This window comes from Triticum aestivum, chromosome 5A (assembly GCF_018294505.1).
Source record: "Triticum aestivum cultivar Chinese Spring chromosome 5A, IWGSC CS RefSeq v2.1, whole genome shotgun sequence".
Taxonomy (NCBI): domain Eukaryota; kingdom Viridiplantae; phylum Streptophyta; class Magnoliopsida; order Poales; family Poaceae; genus Triticum; species Triticum aestivum.
Window position 1 is genome coordinate 347,842,320 of NC_057806.1, and position 20,908 is coordinate 347,863,227.

The 20,908-nt window shown below is 45.7% G+C and overlaps 1 protein-coding gene across 3 annotated transcripts; it reads left to right on the forward strand.

The window, feature by feature from the left end:
- The first annotated feature begins 11,310 nt into the window (after positions 1–11,310).
- LOC123103310 (protein SMG7) lies at positions 11,311–18,477 on the forward strand. 3 transcript variants are annotated; one of them, XM_044524841.1, is made up of 8 exons: positions 11,311–11,451; positions 11,800–11,908; positions 12,306–12,899; positions 12,983–13,105; positions 14,071–14,303; positions 14,384–16,495; positions 16,660–16,804; positions 17,967–18,477. In XM_044524841.1, the coding sequence occupies exons 2-6, from the start codon at positions 11,837–11,839 to the stop codon at positions 16,461–16,463; spliced, it is 3,102 nt and encodes a 1,033-aa protein (XP_044380776.1). In that variant the 5' UTR covers positions 11,311–11,451; positions 11,800–11,836; the 3' UTR covers positions 16,464–16,495; positions 16,660–16,804; positions 17,967–18,477. The 3 variants fall into 3 exon arrangements, with proteins under 3 accessions (XP_044380776.1, XP_044380778.1, XP_044380777.1); XM_044524843.1 differs by having other exon boundaries at positions 11,810–11,908; XM_044524842.1 differs by having other exon boundaries at positions 11,325–11,451; positions 11,791–11,908.
- The last annotated feature ends 2,431 nt before the right edge of the window (positions 18,478–20,908 follow it).

Consider the following 20,908-nt stretch of genomic DNA (forward strand, 5'->3'; position numbering starts at 1 on the left):
CAACCACGCCTGGCCAGCGGTACTACCGCAAGGCCGCGCGGTACTACTGCTTGCAACCAAGCGGTACTTCGGAAGCGTGTGGGCCTTGGGTTGGTGATGGCTTCGCTTGAGTGGAGCTTTGTCCTTCTCCTTCGGCCACAAGGGGTTCCTCAACGGGTAGGATAAAGCCAACACCCATTCTTCTTATGGCTTGGGGAGGAATTTCATCACCTACATCACAAGTGCCACTTTGCTCCACTTGGGAGCCGTTATTCTCATCAAACTCCACGTTACACGTCTCCTCAATAAGTCCCGTGAATTTATTGAGGACACGGTAAGCATGAGAGTTTGTAGCATAACCAACAAATATGCCCTCATAAGCTCTAGCCTCAAATTTAGACAACCGAACACCTTTCTTGAGAATGAAACACTTACACCCGAACACCCGGAAGTACTTGAGGTTGGGCTTGTTACCGGTGAGTATCTCATATGGAGTCTTGTTCAAGCCCTTGCGGAGGTAGAGCCGATTGGATGCATGACACGCGGTGTTGATGGCTTCGGCCCAAAAGTTGTACGGAGACTTGAACTCCGCCATCATGGTCCTTGCCGCATCCATCAACGTCTGGTTCTTCCTCTCTGCAACACCGTTTGTTGAGGGGTGTAAGGTACGGAATATTGATGCTTGATCCCCTCATCACTAAGAAACTCATCCAAGGTGTAGTTCTTGAATTCGGTGCCGTTGTCACTTCTTATTGTCAAGATCTTTGCATTGTATTGACGTTGTGCTTCATTTGCAAAGTCAATGACGGTTTGTTAGGTCTCGCTCTTCCTCTTGAAGAAATACACCCACGTGTACCTTGAGTAGTCATCCACAATCACCAAGCAATACTTCCTACCTCCAAGACTATCGAAGGATGGAGGCCCAAAGAGATCCATGTGAAGGAGCTCCAAAGGCCTCTTTGAATAAATGATAGTCGTGGGAGGGTGAGCCTTCTCATGTAGCTTTCCTTTGATACACGCACTACAAGCACGATCTTTAGCAAAACTAACATTCGTTAGTCCACGGACATGGTCCCCCTTGAGGAGACTTTGCAAGGATCTCATATTGACGTGGGCTAAACGACGATGCCAAAGCCATCCCACATCAACTTTAGCCATTAGGCATGTCGCGGTCTTAATGGGTCGCTCCAAAAAGTTAATCACATATAGACCGTTCTCGACATGCCCAACAAAGGCTACTTTAAGAGTCTTGCTCCACAAGAGGGCCACGGTATCGATATCAAAGAAAGTGGCAAAGCCCATGATTGCAAGTTGACGAACGGAAAGTAAATTGTATGCAAGGGACTCAACGAGCATGACCTTCTCGATCGTGAGATCATGAGAGATGACCACCTTGCCAAGTCCCAATACCTTAGAAGATGAGGCGTCATCCCACTCGACATTGGTGGGCATAGATGGAACATTGTGCACGTCCACCACCAAGTCCTTACTTCCGGTCATATGATTTGTAGCTCCACTATCGAGCAACCATGATCCCCCACCGGAAGCAAACACCTACAAGAGATCAATGCTTGGTTTTAGGTACCCATTTTGTAATGGGTCCTTTGATGTTAGTAACAATGGTCTTTGGGACCCAAATAGACCATTCAATGTATTCATGAAGAGAACCAACAAATTTGGCATAAACATGCCCATCACTAGCACGACATAACACATAAGACGGATTAAAATCGCCGGCTTTGATGGGAGCGGTGGCATTGCCCTTCTTGACATTGCCGCCCTTTGCAATGTTCTTCTTCTTCTCCTCGGAGGCACTCTCTCCCTCCTTCACAAAGGTTTGCATGAGAGGAGGAGGTCGTTTGGTCTTGTCATTCTTCTTCTTGTTCTTGGAGTCGGGCACGTACCCAACCCCTTCCTTGGCTACAACTCCCTTTTGGTTGATCAAGAGATCGTTGAGGTTCTTCTTGCCTTGTATGCAAGTCGCAAGACCTCTCTCAAGTTGCCCCTTTAGCTTAGCGTTCTCCTCAACGATATGCACATGCTCACAACACGGGTTAGTAGCATTTGCATTATCAATTAACATCATACGAGGGAAAGTGGCTTTTTCCTTGGTTAGCTTTACTTGAAGTTGATCATGCGACTCTTTGAGGCTAGCATGAGCACCCTTCAAGACCTTGTGAGCCTTGTCAAGTAGATCAAACTCCTATTTGAGTCTAGCAAAATCAACCTCAAGTTCGGCCTTCTTGGAGTTTAGCACATGAGAAACAATGAGGACATGATCATAATCTTTCTTTAACTTAGCATGATCAACGTTGTGTGACTCCTCAAGAGCCAAACGAAGACCACACTCTTCCTCAAGAGCATTGGAAAGATCCGAAATCTCATCGGCATAGTCACGACTATGCCCTTCCATCTTAGTGATGGTGTTTTCGTGAGCCTTGATCATGTCATTGGCTTCACCAAGTTGTTCAAAGAGAGCAACAAAGTACTTCTTGGATTTTCCCTTGAGTTTGCCCATAAAGGCCTCAAACTCATTAGCCTCCACATTATCCTTCTCAAGTTCATTAATGCTATCCGTCGGAGAAGGATGATTAATGATGGTAGTTTTGATGTTGGGGGTTACCTTATTGGTGGCTTTAGCCATGAGGCACTTGGCGGTGATGCTCTCATTGGGTGAGTCGAAGAGAGACACCCGTGGAGTCGTCACAATGGCAACGGAGGCCATGGCAACCGACTCATCACTTTCATCATCGTCATCATCTTCATTGTACTCTTATTGTACCACCAATGCCTTGGGAGGAGTCTTCTTGGTGAAGTTGCTCTTGTTGGGGAACGACTTGGCCTTGTCCTTTCGGATGAGCTTGCCACCATTGTCTTCCCTCTTCTCATACGGGCATTCCGCAACAAAATGACTCACGTTGCCACAATTGTAGCAAGTCCTTACACGTTGCTTACTCTTCGTGCCACTTGAGTTGTTTTTGCTAAAGGTTGGCCTCGAGTTTTTCTTGCTCCAAAATTGCCTTGAAGCAAGTGCCATGTGTTCATGATACGCATACTTCGTATCTTCGGGGTTGCTCTCCTCTTCTTCCTCTTCTTCTTCTTCAACGGTGAGCTTGGCCTTCAATGCAAGGTTAGGCTTCTTTGCCCTTTGATAACGAAGCACCGCATTGTCGGCGGTCTTGTCCAAAATGTTCATGGCCACAAACTCATCCAACACTTCGCTTGAGGTCAAAGTGTGGAAGTCCGGTCTTTGACGAATGACGGAGGACATGGCCTTGTGATAGGGCATCATTGCCTTGAGGAATTTGCGCTTGATCCAATTGTCATCCGTGTCCTTGCTCCCGTGATCTCGTAGTGAGACCACGAGTTTGGTTACTCTTCGATAAAGCTCATGAGGTTCTTCATCTTCTTTCATTGCAAACTCATCGGCCTCATCTTGTACCACTTCATAGTTGGAGCGTTGAATGCTTGCGCTTCCCCGGTAGAGAGAGACAACACACTGCCATGCATCTTTGGCCAAGGCGAAGGGACGAAGATGAGGTAGGTCTTCGGGTGGAATTGCATCTTGAATGATGAAGAGAGCATTCTAATTGAATTGATTATCCGCGGCTTGCTTGGATCATGCGGATAGAAACCTTCTTCAATGATTCTCCAAAGGTTAGTGTTCACATGATTTAAATGACGTTTAAAGCGGTAAACCCAAGAATCAAAGTCCTCATTTTTCACAATCTTAGGGGGAGGACCGGCATGATTCAAATGAGTGGAAGGAACTGGTCCACCATAAACAAGTGGTGGTTCCACATGGGCAAAGATGCCGGTGCCATTCTTACCACTAGAAGAAGGAGCCTTTTCACTACTAGCTTCCCCCTTGTCGGGGATAGCATCCGTCACCTTGTCGGCGGGGTCACCCACTTTCAACGGTGCGGTGGATAGTTTAAGCCCCTCAAGAAATTTAGTAAACATGCTTTCAACTTCGGTCGTCATGAAGGTTTTCAATGTCTCCAAGGCCACATTGAACTCCTCACGAGAGACCGAGGTTCCCCCATCGCCTGTAGACGAGGTCGGATTCACACCGGAGTGTTACTCCACACCGTCTACGGTATCAACCATACTCTTTGGATGGTAAAGTCCTTAATAAAGAGACGAGGCTCTGATACCAATTGAAAGGATCGATATGGTTTATTAGAGGGGGGGTGAATAGGCAACTAACAATTTTTAGCTTTTATTTAACAATTTAAACTTTGCATCAAAGTAGGTTGTCTAGATATGCAACTAGGTGAGCAACCTATATGATGCAACAAGGATAGGAACGCAAGCAAGCAAGATATATGAAACAAATAAGCTTGCACAAGTAAAGGCACGAGATAACCAAGAGTGGAGACGGTGGAGACGAGGATGTGTTGCCGAAGTTCCTTCCCTTTGAGAGGAAGTACGTCTCCGTTGGAGCGGTGTGGAGGCACAATGCTCCCCAAGAAGCCACTAGGGCCACCGTATTCTCCTCACGCCCTCACACAATGCGAGATGCCGTGATTCCACTATTGGTGCCCTTGGAGGCGGCGACCGAGCCTTTACAAACTAGGTTGGGGCAATCTCCACAACTCAATTGGAGGCTCCCAACGACACCACGAAGCTTCACCACAATGGACTATGGCTTCGCGGTGACCTCAACCGTCTAGGATGCTCAAACACCCAAGAGTAACAAGATCCGCAAGGGATTAGTGGGGGGAATCAAATATCTCTTGGTGGAAGTGTAGATCGAGGCCTTCTCAACCACTCCCGAGCAAATCAACAAGTTTGGTCGGCTAGGGAGGGAGATCGGGCGAAAATGGAGCTTAGAGCAATAATGGAGCTTGGGGGTGGAAGAGGTAAGTCAACGGGGAAGAAGGGGACCCCTTATATAGTGTGGGAAAAGGATCCAACCGTTACCCACCAACCAGCTCGCGGCCAGCGGTACTACCGCAAGGCCGCACGGTACTACTGCTTGCAACCAAGCGGTACTACCGCACGGCCGTGCGGTACTACCATACCGACCCACGGTACTGCCACAACCCCAGCAACAGAAAAGATAAACAGACACGCAGGAGCTGGGGGCGGTACTTCCGCATGCGCGGTACTACTGCGCCCCCATGCGGTACTATCGCAAGGCAAACACCCCAGCCAGGGGGAAGGGAACTTCCGTGCCTACTTCCGCAAAGAAACGGAAGTAGCAAAAACCCGGCACAGTAGTACTGCCGAGGGGCGGTACTACTGCCTGACTGCATAGCGCGGTACTACCGCTCGGCGAAAGCGATACTACCGCGGTAGGTGCGGATGTAAAAAATTACATCCACCCCTACTACCGCAAAGGGGCGGCACTAGCCTGGTGGGCAGCGGCAGTGCGGCTCCAGGGAAGCGGTACTACCGTGGGCACTTGCGGTACTACCGCGCCACCGCGCGGTACTACCGCGGATGCCTACGGTACTACCGTTTTCCTGGGAGCAATACTACCGCGACCAACCACAACAGCCAGACAAGGGAGGCAAGAAAACGGAGGAAGCTCCAAGGAAAAAGGAGAGGACAAGAAGGAGACGTGTACGTGATGATTCCACCCAAACCTTTCCAACGCGGACCCCCTCTTAATAGTACGGCTTTCCTATGACTCGAATCCACCAAAAAGAAACATAGAAAAGACGCCGTCTTCATCAGTCTTCGAGGGGCACCCAATCGTCTTGTGCCTAGCAATGAAGTGTCTGGAATACTCAAGGCACACGATTAGTCCGCAAATGCGTTGTCATCAATCACCAAAACACTTAGGGATAAATATGCCCTTACACCAATATCAAATACCCAGGCACTACTGCGAGCATTAGTAAGGTACACATCAATAACATGTATATCAAATATGCCTTTCACTTTGCCATCCTTCTTCTCCGCCAAATACTTGGGGCAGTTCCACTTGCAGTGACCAGTTCATTTGCAGTAGAAGCACTCAGTCTCAGGCTTAGGTCCAGACTTGGGTTTGTTCACTTGGGCAGCAAGCATTGTTCACTTGGGCAGCAACGGGCTTGCTGTTCTTTTTGAAGTTCCCCTTCTTCCCTTTACCCTTTTTCTTGAAACTGGTGGTCTTATTGACCATCAACACTTGATGCTCCTTCTTGATTTCTACCTCTGCAACCTTTAGCATTGTGAAGAGATCATGAATCGTCTTATCCATCCCTTGCATATTATAGTTCATCACGAAGCTCTTGTAGCTTGGTGGCAGTGATTGAAGAACTCTGTCAATGACACTATCATCAGGAAGATTAACTCCTAGCTGAGTCAAGTGGTTGTGGTACCACAACCCAGACATTCTGAGTATATGCTCGCTGACAGAACTATTCTCCTCCATCTTGCAGTTGTAGAACTTATTGGAGACTTCATATCTCTCAATCCGGGCGTTTGCTTGAAATATTAACTTCAACTCCGGAAACATCTCATATGCTCCATGACGTTCAAAACGTCGTTGAAGTCCCGGTTCTAAGCCGTAAAGCATGGCACGCTGAACTATCGAGTAGTCATCAGCTTTGCTTTGCCAGGTGTTCATAACATCTGGCGTTGCTCCTGCAGCGAGTTTGTCACCTAGCGGTGCTTCCAGGTCATAATTCTTCTGTGCAACAATGAGGATAATCCTCAAGTTATGGACCTAGTCCGTGTAGTTGCTACCATCATCTTTCAACTTAGTTTTCTCTAGGAACACATTAAAATTCAACGGAACAATAGCACAGGCCATCTATCTACAACAACATAGACATGCAAAATACTATCAGGTACTAAGTTCATGATAAATTAAAGTTCAATTAATCAAATTACTTAAGAACTCCCACTTATATAGACATCTCTCTAATCATCTAAGTGATCACGTGATCCATATCAACTAAACCATGTCCGATCATCACGTGAGATGGAGTAGTTTTCAATGGTGAACATCACTATGTTGATCATATCTACTATATGATTCACGCTCGACCTTTCAGCGTCCAGTGTACCGAGGCCATATCTGCATATGCTAGGCTCGTCAAGTTTAACCCGAGTATTCCGCGTGTGCAAAACTGGCTTGCACCCGTTGTATGTGAACGTAGAGCTTATCACACCCGATCATCACGTGGTGTCTCGGCACGACGAACTGTAGCAACGGTGCATACTCAGGGAGAACACTTATACCTTGAAATTTAGTGAGAGATCATCTTATAATGCTACCGCCGAACTAAGCAAAATAAGATGCATAAAGGATAAACATCACATTCAATCAATATAAGTGATATGATATGGCCATCATCATCTTGTGCCTTTGATCTCCATCTCCAAAGCACCGTCATGATCACCATCGTCACCGGCTTGACACCTTGATCTCTATCGAAGCATCGTTGTCGTCTCACCAACTATTGCTTCTACGACTATCGCTACCACTTAGTGATAAGGTAAAGCAATTATATGACAATTGCATTTCATACAATAAAGCGACAACCATATGGCTCCTGCCAGTTGCCGATAACTGTGTTACAAAACATGATCATCTCATACAATAAAATTTAGCATCATGTCTTGACCATATCACATCACAACATGCCCTGCAAAAACAAGTTAGACATCCTCTACTTTGTTGTTGCAAGTTTTACGTGGCTGCTACGGGCCGAGCAAGAACAGTTCTTACCTACGCATCAAAAACCACGACGCGGTATAGTGATTGCTTTTTGATCTTCAGAAAGAACCTTGTTCATTGAATCTGATTCAACTAAAGCTGGAGAAACAGACACCCACTAGCCACCTGTGTGCGAAGCACGTCGGTAGAACTAGTCTCGCGTAAGCGTACGCGTAATGTCGGTCTGGGCTGCTTCATCCAACAATGCCACTGAATCAAGAATCAACTAGTGGCGGCAAGCAATATGTATATACCCACGCCCAGAACTCCTTTGTGTTCTACTCGTGCATATAACATCTCCGCATAAACATGGCTCGGATGCCACTGTTGGGGAACACAATAATTTCAAAAAAATTCCTACGCACACGCAAGATCATGGTGATGCAGAGCAACGAGAGGGGAGCATTAGGACAACGCGGTTGATGTAGTCGTACGTCTTCATGATCGACTGATCTAGTACCGAAGATACGGCACCTCCGCGATCTGCACACGTTCAGCTCGGTGACGTCCCACGAACTCACGATCCAGTAAAGCTCCGAGGAAGAGCTTCGTCAGCACGACGGCGTGATGACGGTGATGATGTTGCTACCGGAACAGGGCTTCGCCTAAGCACCGCTATGATATTACCGAGGTCGATTGTGGTGGAGGGGGGCACCGCACACGGCTAAAGATCAATGATCAACTTATGTGTATATGGGGTGCCCCCTCCCCCGTATATAAAGGAGTGGAGGAGGGGGAGGGGGTGACCTCTCTAGGCATTCCCCAAGGGAGTCCTACTCCCACCGGGAGTAGGATTCCCCCTTCCCTTTGTTGGTTCTAGGAGAGAAGGAAGGAGGAGGAAGAAGGAAGAAAAAGGGGAGGCCCTCCCAATTCGGATTGGGCTTGGGGGGGTGCCCCCTCCTTTGCTTCTTTTCCCTCTCTTCCACTAAGGCCCAATAAGGCCCATATACCTCCTGGGGGTTCCGGTAACCTCCCGGTGCACCGGTATACTCCCGATTTCACCCGGAACCATTCCGATGTCCAAACATAGGCTTCCAATATATCGATCTTTACGTCTCGACCATTTTGAGACTCATCGTCATGTCCTTGATCAAATCCGGGACTCCGAACTACCTTCGGTACATCAAAACACATAAACTCGTAATACCGATCGTCACCGAACATTAAGCGTGCGGACCCTACGGGTTCGAGAACTATGTAGACATGGCCAAGACATGTCTCTGGTCAATAACCAATAGCGGAACCTGGATGCTCATATTGGTTCCTACATATTCGACGAAGATCTTTATCGGTCAAACCGCATAACGATATACGTTGTTCCCTTTGTCATCGGTATGTTACTTGTCCGAGATTCGATCGTCGGTATCTCAATACCTAGTTCAAACTCATTACCGGCAAGTCTCTTTTACTCGTTCCGTAATGCTACATCCCGTAACTAACTCATTAGCTACATTGCTTGCAAGGCTTATAGTGATGTACATTACCGAGAGGGCCCATAGATACCTCTCCGACAATCGGAGTGACAAATCCTAATCTTGATCCATGCCAACTCAACAAATACCATCGGAGACACCTGTAGAGCACCTTTATAATCACCCAGTTACGTTGTGACGTTTGGTAGCACACAAAGTGTTCCTCCGGTATTCGGGAGTTGCATGATCTCATAGTCATAGGAACATGTATAGTTATGGAGAAAGCAATAGCAACAAACTAAACGATCATCGTGCTAAGCTAACGGATGGGTCAAGTCAATCACATCATTCTCTAATGACGTGATCCCATTAATCAAATGACAACTCATGTCTATGGTTAGGAAACATAACCATCATTGATTCAACGAGCTAGTCAAGTAGAGGCAAACTAGTGACACTCTGTTTGTCTATGTATTCACACATGTACTAAGTTTCCGGTTAATATAATTCTAGCATGAATAATAAACATTTATTATGATATAAGGAAATATAAATAACAACTTTATTATTACCTCTAGGGCATATTTCCTTCACTAGTTGTGGCCTTGGGCCATGCTGACAACCTAGAGTTGGGCACTGGTCTACCCCGCCGTTGCTGTCGTTCCTGCTGAGTGTGGTCTCGCGGCGTCGGGCCTGCGAGGCTTCAGATTAATGGCGGCGGTCCTAGGGTTCCACTCACGTCAAGACGAAGATCTGCCTGACACCTGTCCTCCTGATCTGGCTGGAGTGTCGGGTTTCGGAAGGCTCCGCTAGCGAACTCCCATGGGCGCGTTATGCATGGAGATTGCTGGATCGGGTGGGATTCGATCGTGTCCATTGGTCCTCCGTTAAGGAGGGAGCGGCGCGAAGCTTTGCTATCTGTTGCCATCCGGAGCTATGTTTTGCTCCATGGTGAAGTAAGAGGCGGAGAATGTCATGGAAGCCGAGGTTGGAGGACTAGTAATGGTGATTGGAGCCTACGACATTGATGAACTTGCTTGGAGTTTCGGGATTCGTAGCAGCGACATGTAAGTGGGGGCGACAACACATGTGAAGTTCAAGGTCTTACCTTTCAGAGTGAAAATCCAAGGCCTAGCCTTAATTGGTTGTGCCTGGGAATGGCCTTATTGAAGGCAGTGTTTTGAGAGCGGAGATTATCTTCAGGGTGAAAACCCAAGATTTACGATCGGACGACGACGGTGCTGGTGCACTGTTTCCTCCTTGGAGGCGTTGCTTTTGGAGAACTTGGATATCAGGTGTTGTCTTGGTGATGGTTGTGCTGCTGCATGGACTACAACTCTGTAGCGGGACTTTTCTTTTTAGCTTCTTCTTCTTTTTGGTTGTGTGCATCCGTCATGCCATTAGGGCATTGCGTTGTTGTGGAGGTTGGGTGTAATTGATATCTTCACGATATTAATATATACTTTTTATTAAAAAATGCATTTCTTTTAGACTTTATTATTGTGCTTTTGTGTATTTTGCTTGATGGGATAACGAGCGTGTTCTTCATGGTGAATTCACTATGGCACATTACGATTATATATATATATAAAAATGTTGATTTTTTTCCCATTACAACGCACGGTCATATGCTGGTTTATTATTCCCTTTTGTATTCTGTGTTGAATTTTGATCTTCAATTTAACTAACAAAATGTTAACGTATGTCTAAAAAACAATACAATTAGAAACTATGTTTAAATACGAATTAAGGATATAATTTTTTGACATACATTAATATTTTACTAATTAAATCTCTAGTTAAAATTTGCACAAAATACAAAGGGACTTATAAACCAGGAGTCCAGGACGGAGGTACTATGTAAAAAAGTAAGGGCCCGCGAATCAACCTGTGGTTGAGTTGGTTAGGTGGACAGTGGTATCCCCAACCCATCAGGGTTCAAATCCTGATGCTCGCATTATTCCTGAATATACTTCAGGATTTCCGACGATGCGCTTTCAGTGGGAGGAGACGTTCCCGTCGACGACGAGGCGCCTACGATGACTTCGTAAATCTCAAGATAATATGCCGGCTCAGTCTCTCAGAGGTGCTCATAGGGGTAGGGTGTGGTGTGTGTGTTCATAGGGGTGAGTGTATGCGCGTGTATATGAGCGCTTGTGTCTGTATTGATGCTTAAAAAAAAGTAAGGGCCCACTCGGCAGGCTCCGGGACCATCTACGACCGCCTTTGGGTCGAGTACTCGAGTCCAACCCGAACACGGCACGGCGACGACACACCAGACCACACACCGTCCCGTAAACAAAAAGACGAAAAATAGCCTGCCCTTCCTCTCTTCTCCTCCTCCCCAAAATTCCCCTCTCCTTCTCTCGCTCCCGTCGCGACGGCGACGACGACGACGATCAGGTATCAATCCCCCCCCCCCCCCCCCCCCCCCCCCCCCCGCTCGATTCGCGCAGATTATTCCTCATCGCCCCCAGGATTGCGAGTTTTCCAGCTCCGGAGCACTAGGTTTTGACTAGAACCCGCCTCCCTGGCCGTCGGTTGTTGGGGTTAAGGGAGATCCGGGAAGAGGTCCTCTGTTGCCGCCGGCGGATTTGGGCGCAGGGATTTATTTTCTTGATTTGTTTTAGCTGGGCGGGTAGTTAGGGCTGGGTCAGGTTTCCTTTACCACTCGGGCTCGCTATTTTGCATTATTTTTGTGCTGTATTGTCCTCAGATGATTGATTCCGTTGGTAATTGCAGCGCTTATAGTTCGTTGCAGGTGATGGTACTGATGTTCAATTGATGAATGATGACTGTTCCGATGGATAGTACTGCTGTTCCGCCATCGCGGGACCTCGTGCAGCGCCTCCTTAAGAAGGTGAACTCTCCTTGCATACCTGACATCTAGCTATTTCACACTAGGTTGCTTGTTGGGCTGTGTTCCATGTGGCTTGCTGTACCTTGCCTTGTATGTGATTGGTGTATTTTCTTGCTTTGCCTTCTTGGATAGGCCAATTTGTGTGAATTGTTTATTATGAATGATTTTTCAACCACTAACCGTTGATTGTTACCAAGAAAAAATAAAATACTCTGACAATCCGAGTTAATCATTTCCCTGAATGTTTGCAAGTTTGAGGGGGAAGAACAACGTTAATTAGTTTCCATCTTCTTTGTTGAGTTTTGGGGTTTCCTGTTTGATAAATTGATCAGTAGTAAAATTATTTCATGCGTGACCTTTGGATATAAATGATGATGAAGTGGTGTTACTTGTGTAGAATGCCGAACTCAAAAGTCATCTTGAGAAGTCAGCACAGTCCAAAGTCCCATCAGATCCCAACATATGGCTTCAGATGCGTGAGAATTTTGAGAAAATGATTCTGGCAGATCATGACTTCTGTGAAAAGCATGAGATCGAGTATATTTTGTGGCAGTTGCACTACAAAAGAATCGAGGAGTTCAGGCACCACATTAGTTCTGCAGGTTCAGCTGCATCTCAGAATGGGAAGAACAATGCCAACCCTGATCGAATTAAGAGAATTAAGTCGGCCTTCAGGAGCTTTCTTTCAGAAGCATCGGGCTTCTATCATGATTTGATGTTCAAGATCAAATCCAACTACGACCTTCCTCTGGGTCACTTCTCGGAGTCTCCTGAGAATGCAAGCAACCCTGGCAAAAATGATAAGAGAACAGCTGATGCTAAGAAAGCCCTGATATCATGCCACCGTTGTCTCATATATCTTGGTGATTTGGCCCGCTATAAGGGTATGTTTGGTGATGCTGATTCTGTAAGACGTGAATATAATGCTGCTTCTAATTACTACAAGGAGGCAGCTTCAATCTGCCCTTCCAGCGGCAACCCACACCATCAGGTTTAATCTCAACTCTATATTCATCAAATGTTCATGTATTCTCTGTTCAGTTTTCTAATGATGACCCTGATTGGTTTTGTCAGCTTGCAATATTAGCTTCTTACTCTGGCAATGAGGTGGTGGCTGTCTACAGATACTTTCGAAGCTTAGCTGCAGACACTCCCTTCTCCACAGCACGGGACAACTTGATTCTCGCTTTTGAGAAGGTAATGGTGCTATGTTCTTCGCTAACTTAATTTCTGTAGTATTGTATACTGCTGTTTCCACATTATTTGTCGTCCAGTGTAGAATCTGTTAGCCTTCAGTCACATCTGTATAATTTTGCATGGAAGAGAGTATCTGCAGTGCTATGTAGTACTGGAAGCTGCTTTGCTTTCATCTAATATTGTACTTCTCGTTTGATATAAATATAATAAGATTGTCCAGACTCAGTTGCATCTCGTTATGTTTTTTGTTGTGAGGGTTAACTACACGTGCTTTGCTAGGGGAAAACAAACCAATCATGTTAAGCCATCATCAACAACTCAGCCTTCTCTATATCTCTGCTGTGTCTTTGAGCTCATCCAAGTCCTGTCTATACAGACATCGTACTCAGTCTAGGCCCGGTCTAGGTCCACGGCCACACCTAAGTCATGGTTCTCTGACCTGTTGTACCTCAGTATATCAGATGATCAGTGTCGCCTCATGAATTTGACACCAATTGTTATGACTTGTTTTCTCAATATTACTGGTCTTTAAGACATATGAATGTCCCAAGCCATAGTTGTGCTTTATTTGCTAGATTGTGAGTTTTATTTCTTCTTCAGTCCTTGTGCTGCTATGTTCTCCCTTACAAGTTCTTTATGTTTGCAGTTTCGTGAGGTTTCTGTTTGTTTGCTTTTACATCTCTTCCGTTCACTCATAATAGGTATGCTTAAGTAGGGTTCTCAAAATAGTTCGAGCTCTGCTTTGTTTTGGGTTAGGTTCTAGCGCAACTGGAGCCTGAGCCTCGAACTCGTAAGATTCAACAAGACGCTCGAATAGCTCTACTGGTTTTGCTAAATGCGTTACAATCTTGTCCTGAGCCCTCATTTCACCGATTTCACCTATTAACAGAACTTGGAAGTGTTTCGGGAAATTTTGTCAGCTTTGCACTATGCCTTAGGAATTTCTAACTGTATTACTTTTGCAGAATCGCCAGGGCTATGCACAGCTGCCAAGCAACAACAAAGTTGCAATTGCTAGGACATTACCCCCACGGTCAGCTGGTAGGGGCAGAGGAGGACGGGGCGAAATAAGGTTTCAGCCCAAGGATGTTAATACTGAAGCAGCTTCAAAAGAGCGAGAGCAAAGTATTCCTGATACACTGAAGTCCTTCTTTGTACGGTTTGTTAGGCTCAATGGAATTCTTTTCACAAGGACTAGGTACTTCCTGTTGCTTATCTCTTAACCCCCCCCCCCCCCCTCCGTACTGTCCAGCTAATTGTCTTTTATCTCTTTGGCAGTTTGGAGACATTTGAGGAACTGTTTGATGTGGTCATCAACGATCTGAAAGTTCTCCTCTCTTCTGGTCCAAATGAAGAGTTCCATTTTGGTTCTGATGCTGCAGAGAACGCATTAGTTATTGTTCGACTTGTTGCAATCCTTATATTCACAGTGCACAACGTGAAAAAGGAACCAGATAACCAGTCATATGCTGAAATTGTCCAACGCAGGGTCCTTCTTCAAAATGCATTTACAGCTGCTTTTGAGTTTGTTGGACATATTCTCAAAAGGTGCTCAGAGCTTCGTGACATTGCATCAAGTTTCTATCTTCCAGCCATTGTGGTCTACATCGAATGGCTGGCATGCCATCCGGAGTTAGCTGCTGATTCGGAGATGGACGAGAAGCATGCGAATGCTCGATCTTTCTTCTGGAACCAGTGTGTCTTGCTTATGAATAAGCTCATCCTTACAGACCTTGCGTCCATTGATGGTGATGATGATGAGGCTTGCTTTTTTGATATGGGCGTGTATGAAGAGGGTGAAACTGGCAATCGACTTGCATTGTGGGAAGATTTTGAATTAAGGGGATTTTCCCCCTTGGTGCCTGCACATATTATCTTGGATTTCTCAAGCAAGCACACATTTGGAAGTGATGGTAGCACCAAGTTGAAGAAAGCACGGGCACAACGGATACTTTCTGCAGGGAAGGCTCTACTCAATTTTGTCCAGATTGATCAACTGAGAATATATTTTGACCCATCTTCAAGGAAGTTTGTTGTGGCCAAGGAGCCTCCTGTTTTTGGAGCTGCCATCTCTACTCATAGATCTCGCAATGCACCTGAAACAAATGCTGTTGAGCTGGAACATGAAATTGGTAATTTTTTTGATGCAGTGGCAACTAATCTTGGAGCAATGCAGTCGGGAGTACAGTTGTGTTCAGAGGGAGAAGATGATGAAGAAATTGTTTTCAAACCTACAGCGTCTGAGAAGCTCCCAAAAGTACTTACCGAACTACCCGTTAATGGATATATCCAGCCTCTACAGATGTCTACTGCTGGGTGGCCAACAATGGGCGGACCAGTTACTATTCAGAGTACTGCATCTGCATCAGGTCCTGGAAACTGTAATGTTAATGAGTCACTTCCCATGTCTTCTGGTGGTTGGGCTTTCAATGGCAGGCAAGAGGCTATTTCTAGCAATGTTTCAATGTCGACAACTTACGAATTTGTGCAGCCTGTTGAGATGGCTACTTCCAGCTGGGCAAGTAATGGTGCACCACTTGTTGGCCCTCTGAACACAATGCCTACTTTCTCAGCTGCCATCTCTGATCCGCGTGTATCTGCAGCAATGGTTCCACATTTTGGCAGCCCAGATTATTCAAAATTGCTCCTTGAACAAGAAAAACTCTTAATGATGGGATTAAATAATGTTCATTTGGCTGGAAATGGATTTCCTGAGCAGAGGTTTCAGGGTGGACCGAGTGGATTACAGTCAATGGTATATTCTCCACATGTATCTGTTGAATCTGTGTGCAACAATACAAGTTTGATGCATAATCAGGTGAAAGCGACTGAAGAAACCATCCCATCCACTTCTGATTCAATTGTACCCTCAGTAGCAGCATCTGGTGGGATGACAATCAATCTCACTGATGCACCTGTAGCTGTATCAAAGAAGAATCCTGTAAGTCGTCCATCAAGGCCCGTTGGTCCTCCTCCAGGATTTAACCACATCACTCCAAAGCGCCATGATGATGATATTATGCCATTTGAGAAGCTGCAGCACCAACAGATTGATGATTACAGCTGGCTGGATGGCTACCAGCCATCAATGGAACGTGTTCATAACTCAAAAGCTATTTATCCTGATGTTGCCACTACCAGCAGTGCATTCACCACTCCCTTCCCTTTCCCTGGGAAACGGCAGGTTTCTGGGGTGCACACCTTAGGGGCCAGTGAGAAAACATGGCAAGATTTCCACCTTTTTGACCCTGCAAAGCAGAATATGGTTCAAAACCACCAACAAATTAATCAGCATAGTGGTCAAGTGGCTGAAAAGCAGCCGGCAAAACCTATCGGATCTGGCCGTTATCTTGTGTGACGGAGTAGCTTGTACCTGGATGGTTACTACTGGTAAAAATCTTCTTCCTGTAGATTGAAAAATTGGATTCTAGACATGAGCAGTACTTCTCTTACCATATGTTAGTCTGTAATGGCGTTGTTTCATCTTCTGTTGGAGCTAATTTTGTTTATATATCTGAATTACTGCTCAGTTATATGTTTTTCTATGTGGATAGGAGTCGCTGAGGATCTGTTGGAGTAAGTGGCACAGCTTGATATACCTATTCAATTCGGACCCATACCTGCAGCCCTTTCATAGTGTTAAATTTCTTTTGGAGAATGGTGGTCTTGGAAGCATAGCAAGTGCTGCTGTTAGGTTTGGTAAGTTCTATGCTAACTCCCATTCCAGCATTTTTCCTTGTTATTCTTTTTTCTGATGTCCTGGCCTTCTTTAGGATGTGCATTTTATGTTTTTCTTTTTCTTTTTATGTTTACCCCTTCTCCTTGATGATGGTTGAAAGGGAGTTGGTGTACGACATGAAACTGTGTTTCAAAGTCTAATTATCCTATATGAAATTTAGTAACTTACAACTTTTTAGTGCATTTCTTATAGACACAATCGTTCATTCCTCTTGTGTTAGCATTTCTTGCTGTGCCATCATTTGTGCAACTGGTATCTTAGCATGAATTGCTCCTTCTCGTGCAGTTTCTCATTTGGTTTGAAACTGTTCGGTGATCATTTCTACTATGTTAAATCATATATGTTGACTGTACTAGATGGTATGTTGTATAAGGGTCGTAGTTTCAATCCTGAGCTGCAAGTTACTCCCTCTGTAAATTAATATAAGACGTTTTAAACAGGAGAGGATTTGTGGCTCTCGGGTGCACAAATCCCAATATGAATATGGCATTAAGAACATATTATGAATTTTCAAAAAATTCTGAAATTTTGGGTTATAAAACCTGGGTGCCTGTTGTACACACCTGTAAAGTTTCGTGGGGATTGGGTGCCCGTGGTAATGTCAGTAAAAAAAATAAATTCGTATGTATAGCAAAAAATTGGTTGTATTGTATGTTGGACCGTAATTCCTGCGCCACGGATACCACAGGCACCCATTTCCCGTGAAAATGAAAACCCGTGTACAACGAGCACCCAGGTTTGATATCCCAAAATTTCAGTTTTTTTTTGAAATTTTCTGATTTTTTTAATACTACTTCCATATAGGGGTGAGTGGCACCAGGGTGCTCCAATGCATTTCCTGTTTTAAACATCTTATATTAGTTTACAGAGGGAGTACCTGTTTTCTGGCACTGCATTCACCCAGATATGTTATTCTGCATGTAATGTCAATCTGCAGAAGGAATACCAAACTTGTCTAACAATGTCAAATATATTTCATTTTTTTGCTGTTACGAAGACTGATGAATCGTCTCTCTTGGCTGTACTTTTGTTGCCTTGAACTTGTTTGCCCAATCTACTTCTGATAAGTAGATTCTTATGATGTTTTAACTCTTGTGTATTGTTTGATCTGTGAAAGTACAGGGTGTGCCAGGTCTTCCGGGGCCAGTTGGAGGTTGGAGGGTGATTGATCTGTGGACTGTCTGATGGGGATGAATTGTACGCAGAACGCTTGGATGCTCAGGCATGAGGGGTTTGATCGAAGGAACTCGAATCCAGTCACTGTAGGCGCGCTATGTGCTTCAGCTCTCTCATTGGATAAACTGTCTACCATACAGAGAATGGCCAGTGTGTGGCTGCTGTGGTGGAGACTAAATGCCGTTTAGTGTTGCTCGTGCTCATCTATGGCTACTATGAATTAAGTTCGAGGAACAGTTAGCTTGCTGGCAAGTTGGCCCTCGAAGTATACTGCATCTACTTATGTTGCATCGTTTGCGTTTGCTGTCGGCAACAGCACGTTATAATCCTCGTTCTGTGAGGAAGTTTTACTTCCATATATCACTATATGATTTGAACAATTTGTTTTGGTCTTTGTTGTTCGGTACCGGTAAACTCAACTTTTTTTGTGCAATAAGTTTATTGTTACCTTGTCGTATGCAATGTCCGACTGAATACCAATATGGTTTCCTAATGAGCTTGCTTGTGTGCTGCATCGTTTTTTTTATCTCGGGTCTTTTTGGATGAAGTGCAGGGTTTAGATCCACTCGGGTATTTCAGAATTCCTGTCTGCCTGATGTTGTATTAAAGGTGCATCAGAACCCTGTAGCCGCTAGGTGTATATGTCTTCCATAGTATCTTTGCATCGTAGTTTTTCACTGAAGTCGTTGAATTTTGGTAGTGACCCAAGAACGAAGGCAACGGATCTGGATCACCCACTATGAGCTCAGAACTGGCTGGTGTAGGGGGACGTGGCGTTTTGGTGCCCGAGCCCAGCTGCACCCGAAATCGCGCGCGTCAATACCTGGTTCGGGATGCGAACAATTCCAGCTGGAGCGTCCGACGCGAGCGGCAGAAATTCGGGCGTATATGCCTGGGGCCGAAGCGTAGGGAAGAGACGGAGGCCACGGGATGGCGCGCTGGGCCGTGGACCAGGACGTGAACCTTTTTGCCGAGCCAGGGATCAGATAATGGTCCAGGACGGAAGTCTCGCTTGACCGCTATCCCCGCTCTCTTCTCGTTCTGCGGCTGTTTGTTGCGGCGGCGCTCGTTCTTTGCCGTCGACGGCGAGGGAATGGATGGGTCTGGTATGGAGTTCCTGCTGGACACCGTCGACAGGTTAGTCTGTACAGATCTATGAAATTGCTTTTCCGATTTCCTGGGCAAAGCTGTATGTCACGCAGGAAAACTCTGACGAGTTGGCCTTCTTGCCGGTGATTGCCGTTGTTTATTCAGGTTCCCGCTATAAGAGAGGAGTTGGCTGGCAACCTTGAGCAGCCAGATCCGGTTCCCCTCGTTCTCCTTTCAGACAACGGAGCCCGTCTTGTGGGATTCAAATGCTGGGTCTGGTATGGCTGAAAAGGTCGGAGAAGATGGCCCAGATAGAGCGCGGCAGTACTGGAGCGCGGGAAGCTGTGCGCCCTCGCCGTGATGCATCTCCGACGAGGTCGGTGCAGTCGATCGACAGAGTCAATCCAGAGGCCCCTGGCTGGACTAAAAGGTGTGAAGTAAAATCCCCCTTGATTGTCAACTGTTTTTCTTCAGCTATGTATGCCACTTATATGCAGAGTGCATTTTTCTTCAGAAAAGTGGTTTACCTTGTAGTCATTTAGCGTACAGAACCACTGACATTAATCTACAAGATGCATCTGAGATGACTGACCTGAAAATGAGCATGTACGTTTTAAAAATTCAGGCTTTGTCTAGGGAGTGAGCCACCAGACCGGGCACCATGTCCTTTTCGGATGAGCGCTCTGGAGCAGTCGATTCACAAGTATGCAGAGGAACCTGATAAGAGTCTAGTACGTCCTGAACTTGGCCTCAGCTTTGATTCGTTGGGCGAGGCCTACGATTTCATAATTTGTACTCCCTCTGTAAACTAATATAAAAGCGTTTAGATCACTATTTTAGTATTCTAAACACTTTTATATTAGTTTACGGAGGGAGTACTATTGGGAGATCGGTACTGGAATAAGGTCCACCTAGAGGACAAAATGCATGCAGGAGATCGTATATGGTTGCTCGGTGAGTACTGAAGTTGGTGCAAAATTTTAAAAGTTCATATTGAAGAGAGGGGAGCGCCCAAGAAACCACGGAAGCCAGGACAATGCTAGAACTGTGGGATAGAAGGGCATTGCAGGAACACTTGCACAAGACCACTGGGTGTTGCTGACAAATGAGTTATGAATTTTCAGTTTCTAATATGTAGTGTTGTTATTTCGGAGATTTTCTATTGTGTTTCAGTTGGGCACTTCTCCACGCTTGTTCCTCACTCTACAACGGCGTGTGACATAGTGTATCGTAGCAAAAACTATGTTTATGATTGTCTGAACTCTGTTTGCTTAAGAGATTTGCTTACACAGTACTTAAGTGGCGCGGGGGGCATACCGCAGGGCAGTATAAAGTGTACACAACGAGTAGCTGCTTTAGTGCCTACCACCATTGTTGTCGATTCAAAAAGAATAGCATTTTGCATCTGCATCCGATGCGGTGGTGTTGCTGAATCCGCCAGGAGTGGCACAGCCGGCGGATTCAAGGTTCAGTTGCGGGTTTAGCTTGCTTTCCTCTAGTGTGTTGTGCATTATTTGGATCGATGCACGGTCTTTGATCTGCCGCTGGCTGCAGTCATCTGCCTCTTCATCCGTGGACTCTGCGCCGAATGCATGGAGACACAGCTGGCTGCAGTCATCTGCCTCTTCATCCGACTCTGCGCCGAACGCATGGAGACACAGCTGCCGGCTCAAGTCGACGGAGTCATGGGAGAGGTAAAAAGTGGAAATTGTATTTGTCTGAAGGTGTGAAAATTCTCCATGGATTTTCAGGGCGAGGTGATCCAACTAATGACGGCAGAGGTGGGATGCATGGGACGA

Bases quoted from the DNA above. Each gene is read 5' to 3' on its own strand.
- LOC123103310 (XM_044524841.1), top strand. From the start codon at position 11,837: ATGATGACTGTTCCGATGGATAGTACTGCTGTTCCGCCATCGCGGGAC. The intron at 11,909-12,305 runs GTGAACTCTCCT...TTACTTGTGTAG, and splicing joins TGCAGCGCCTCCTTAAGAAG to AATGCCGAACTCAAAAGTCA. The intron at 12,900-12,982 runs GTTTAATCTCAA...TGGTTTTGTCAG, and splicing joins GCGGCAACCCACACCATCAG to CTTGCAATATTAGCTTCTTA.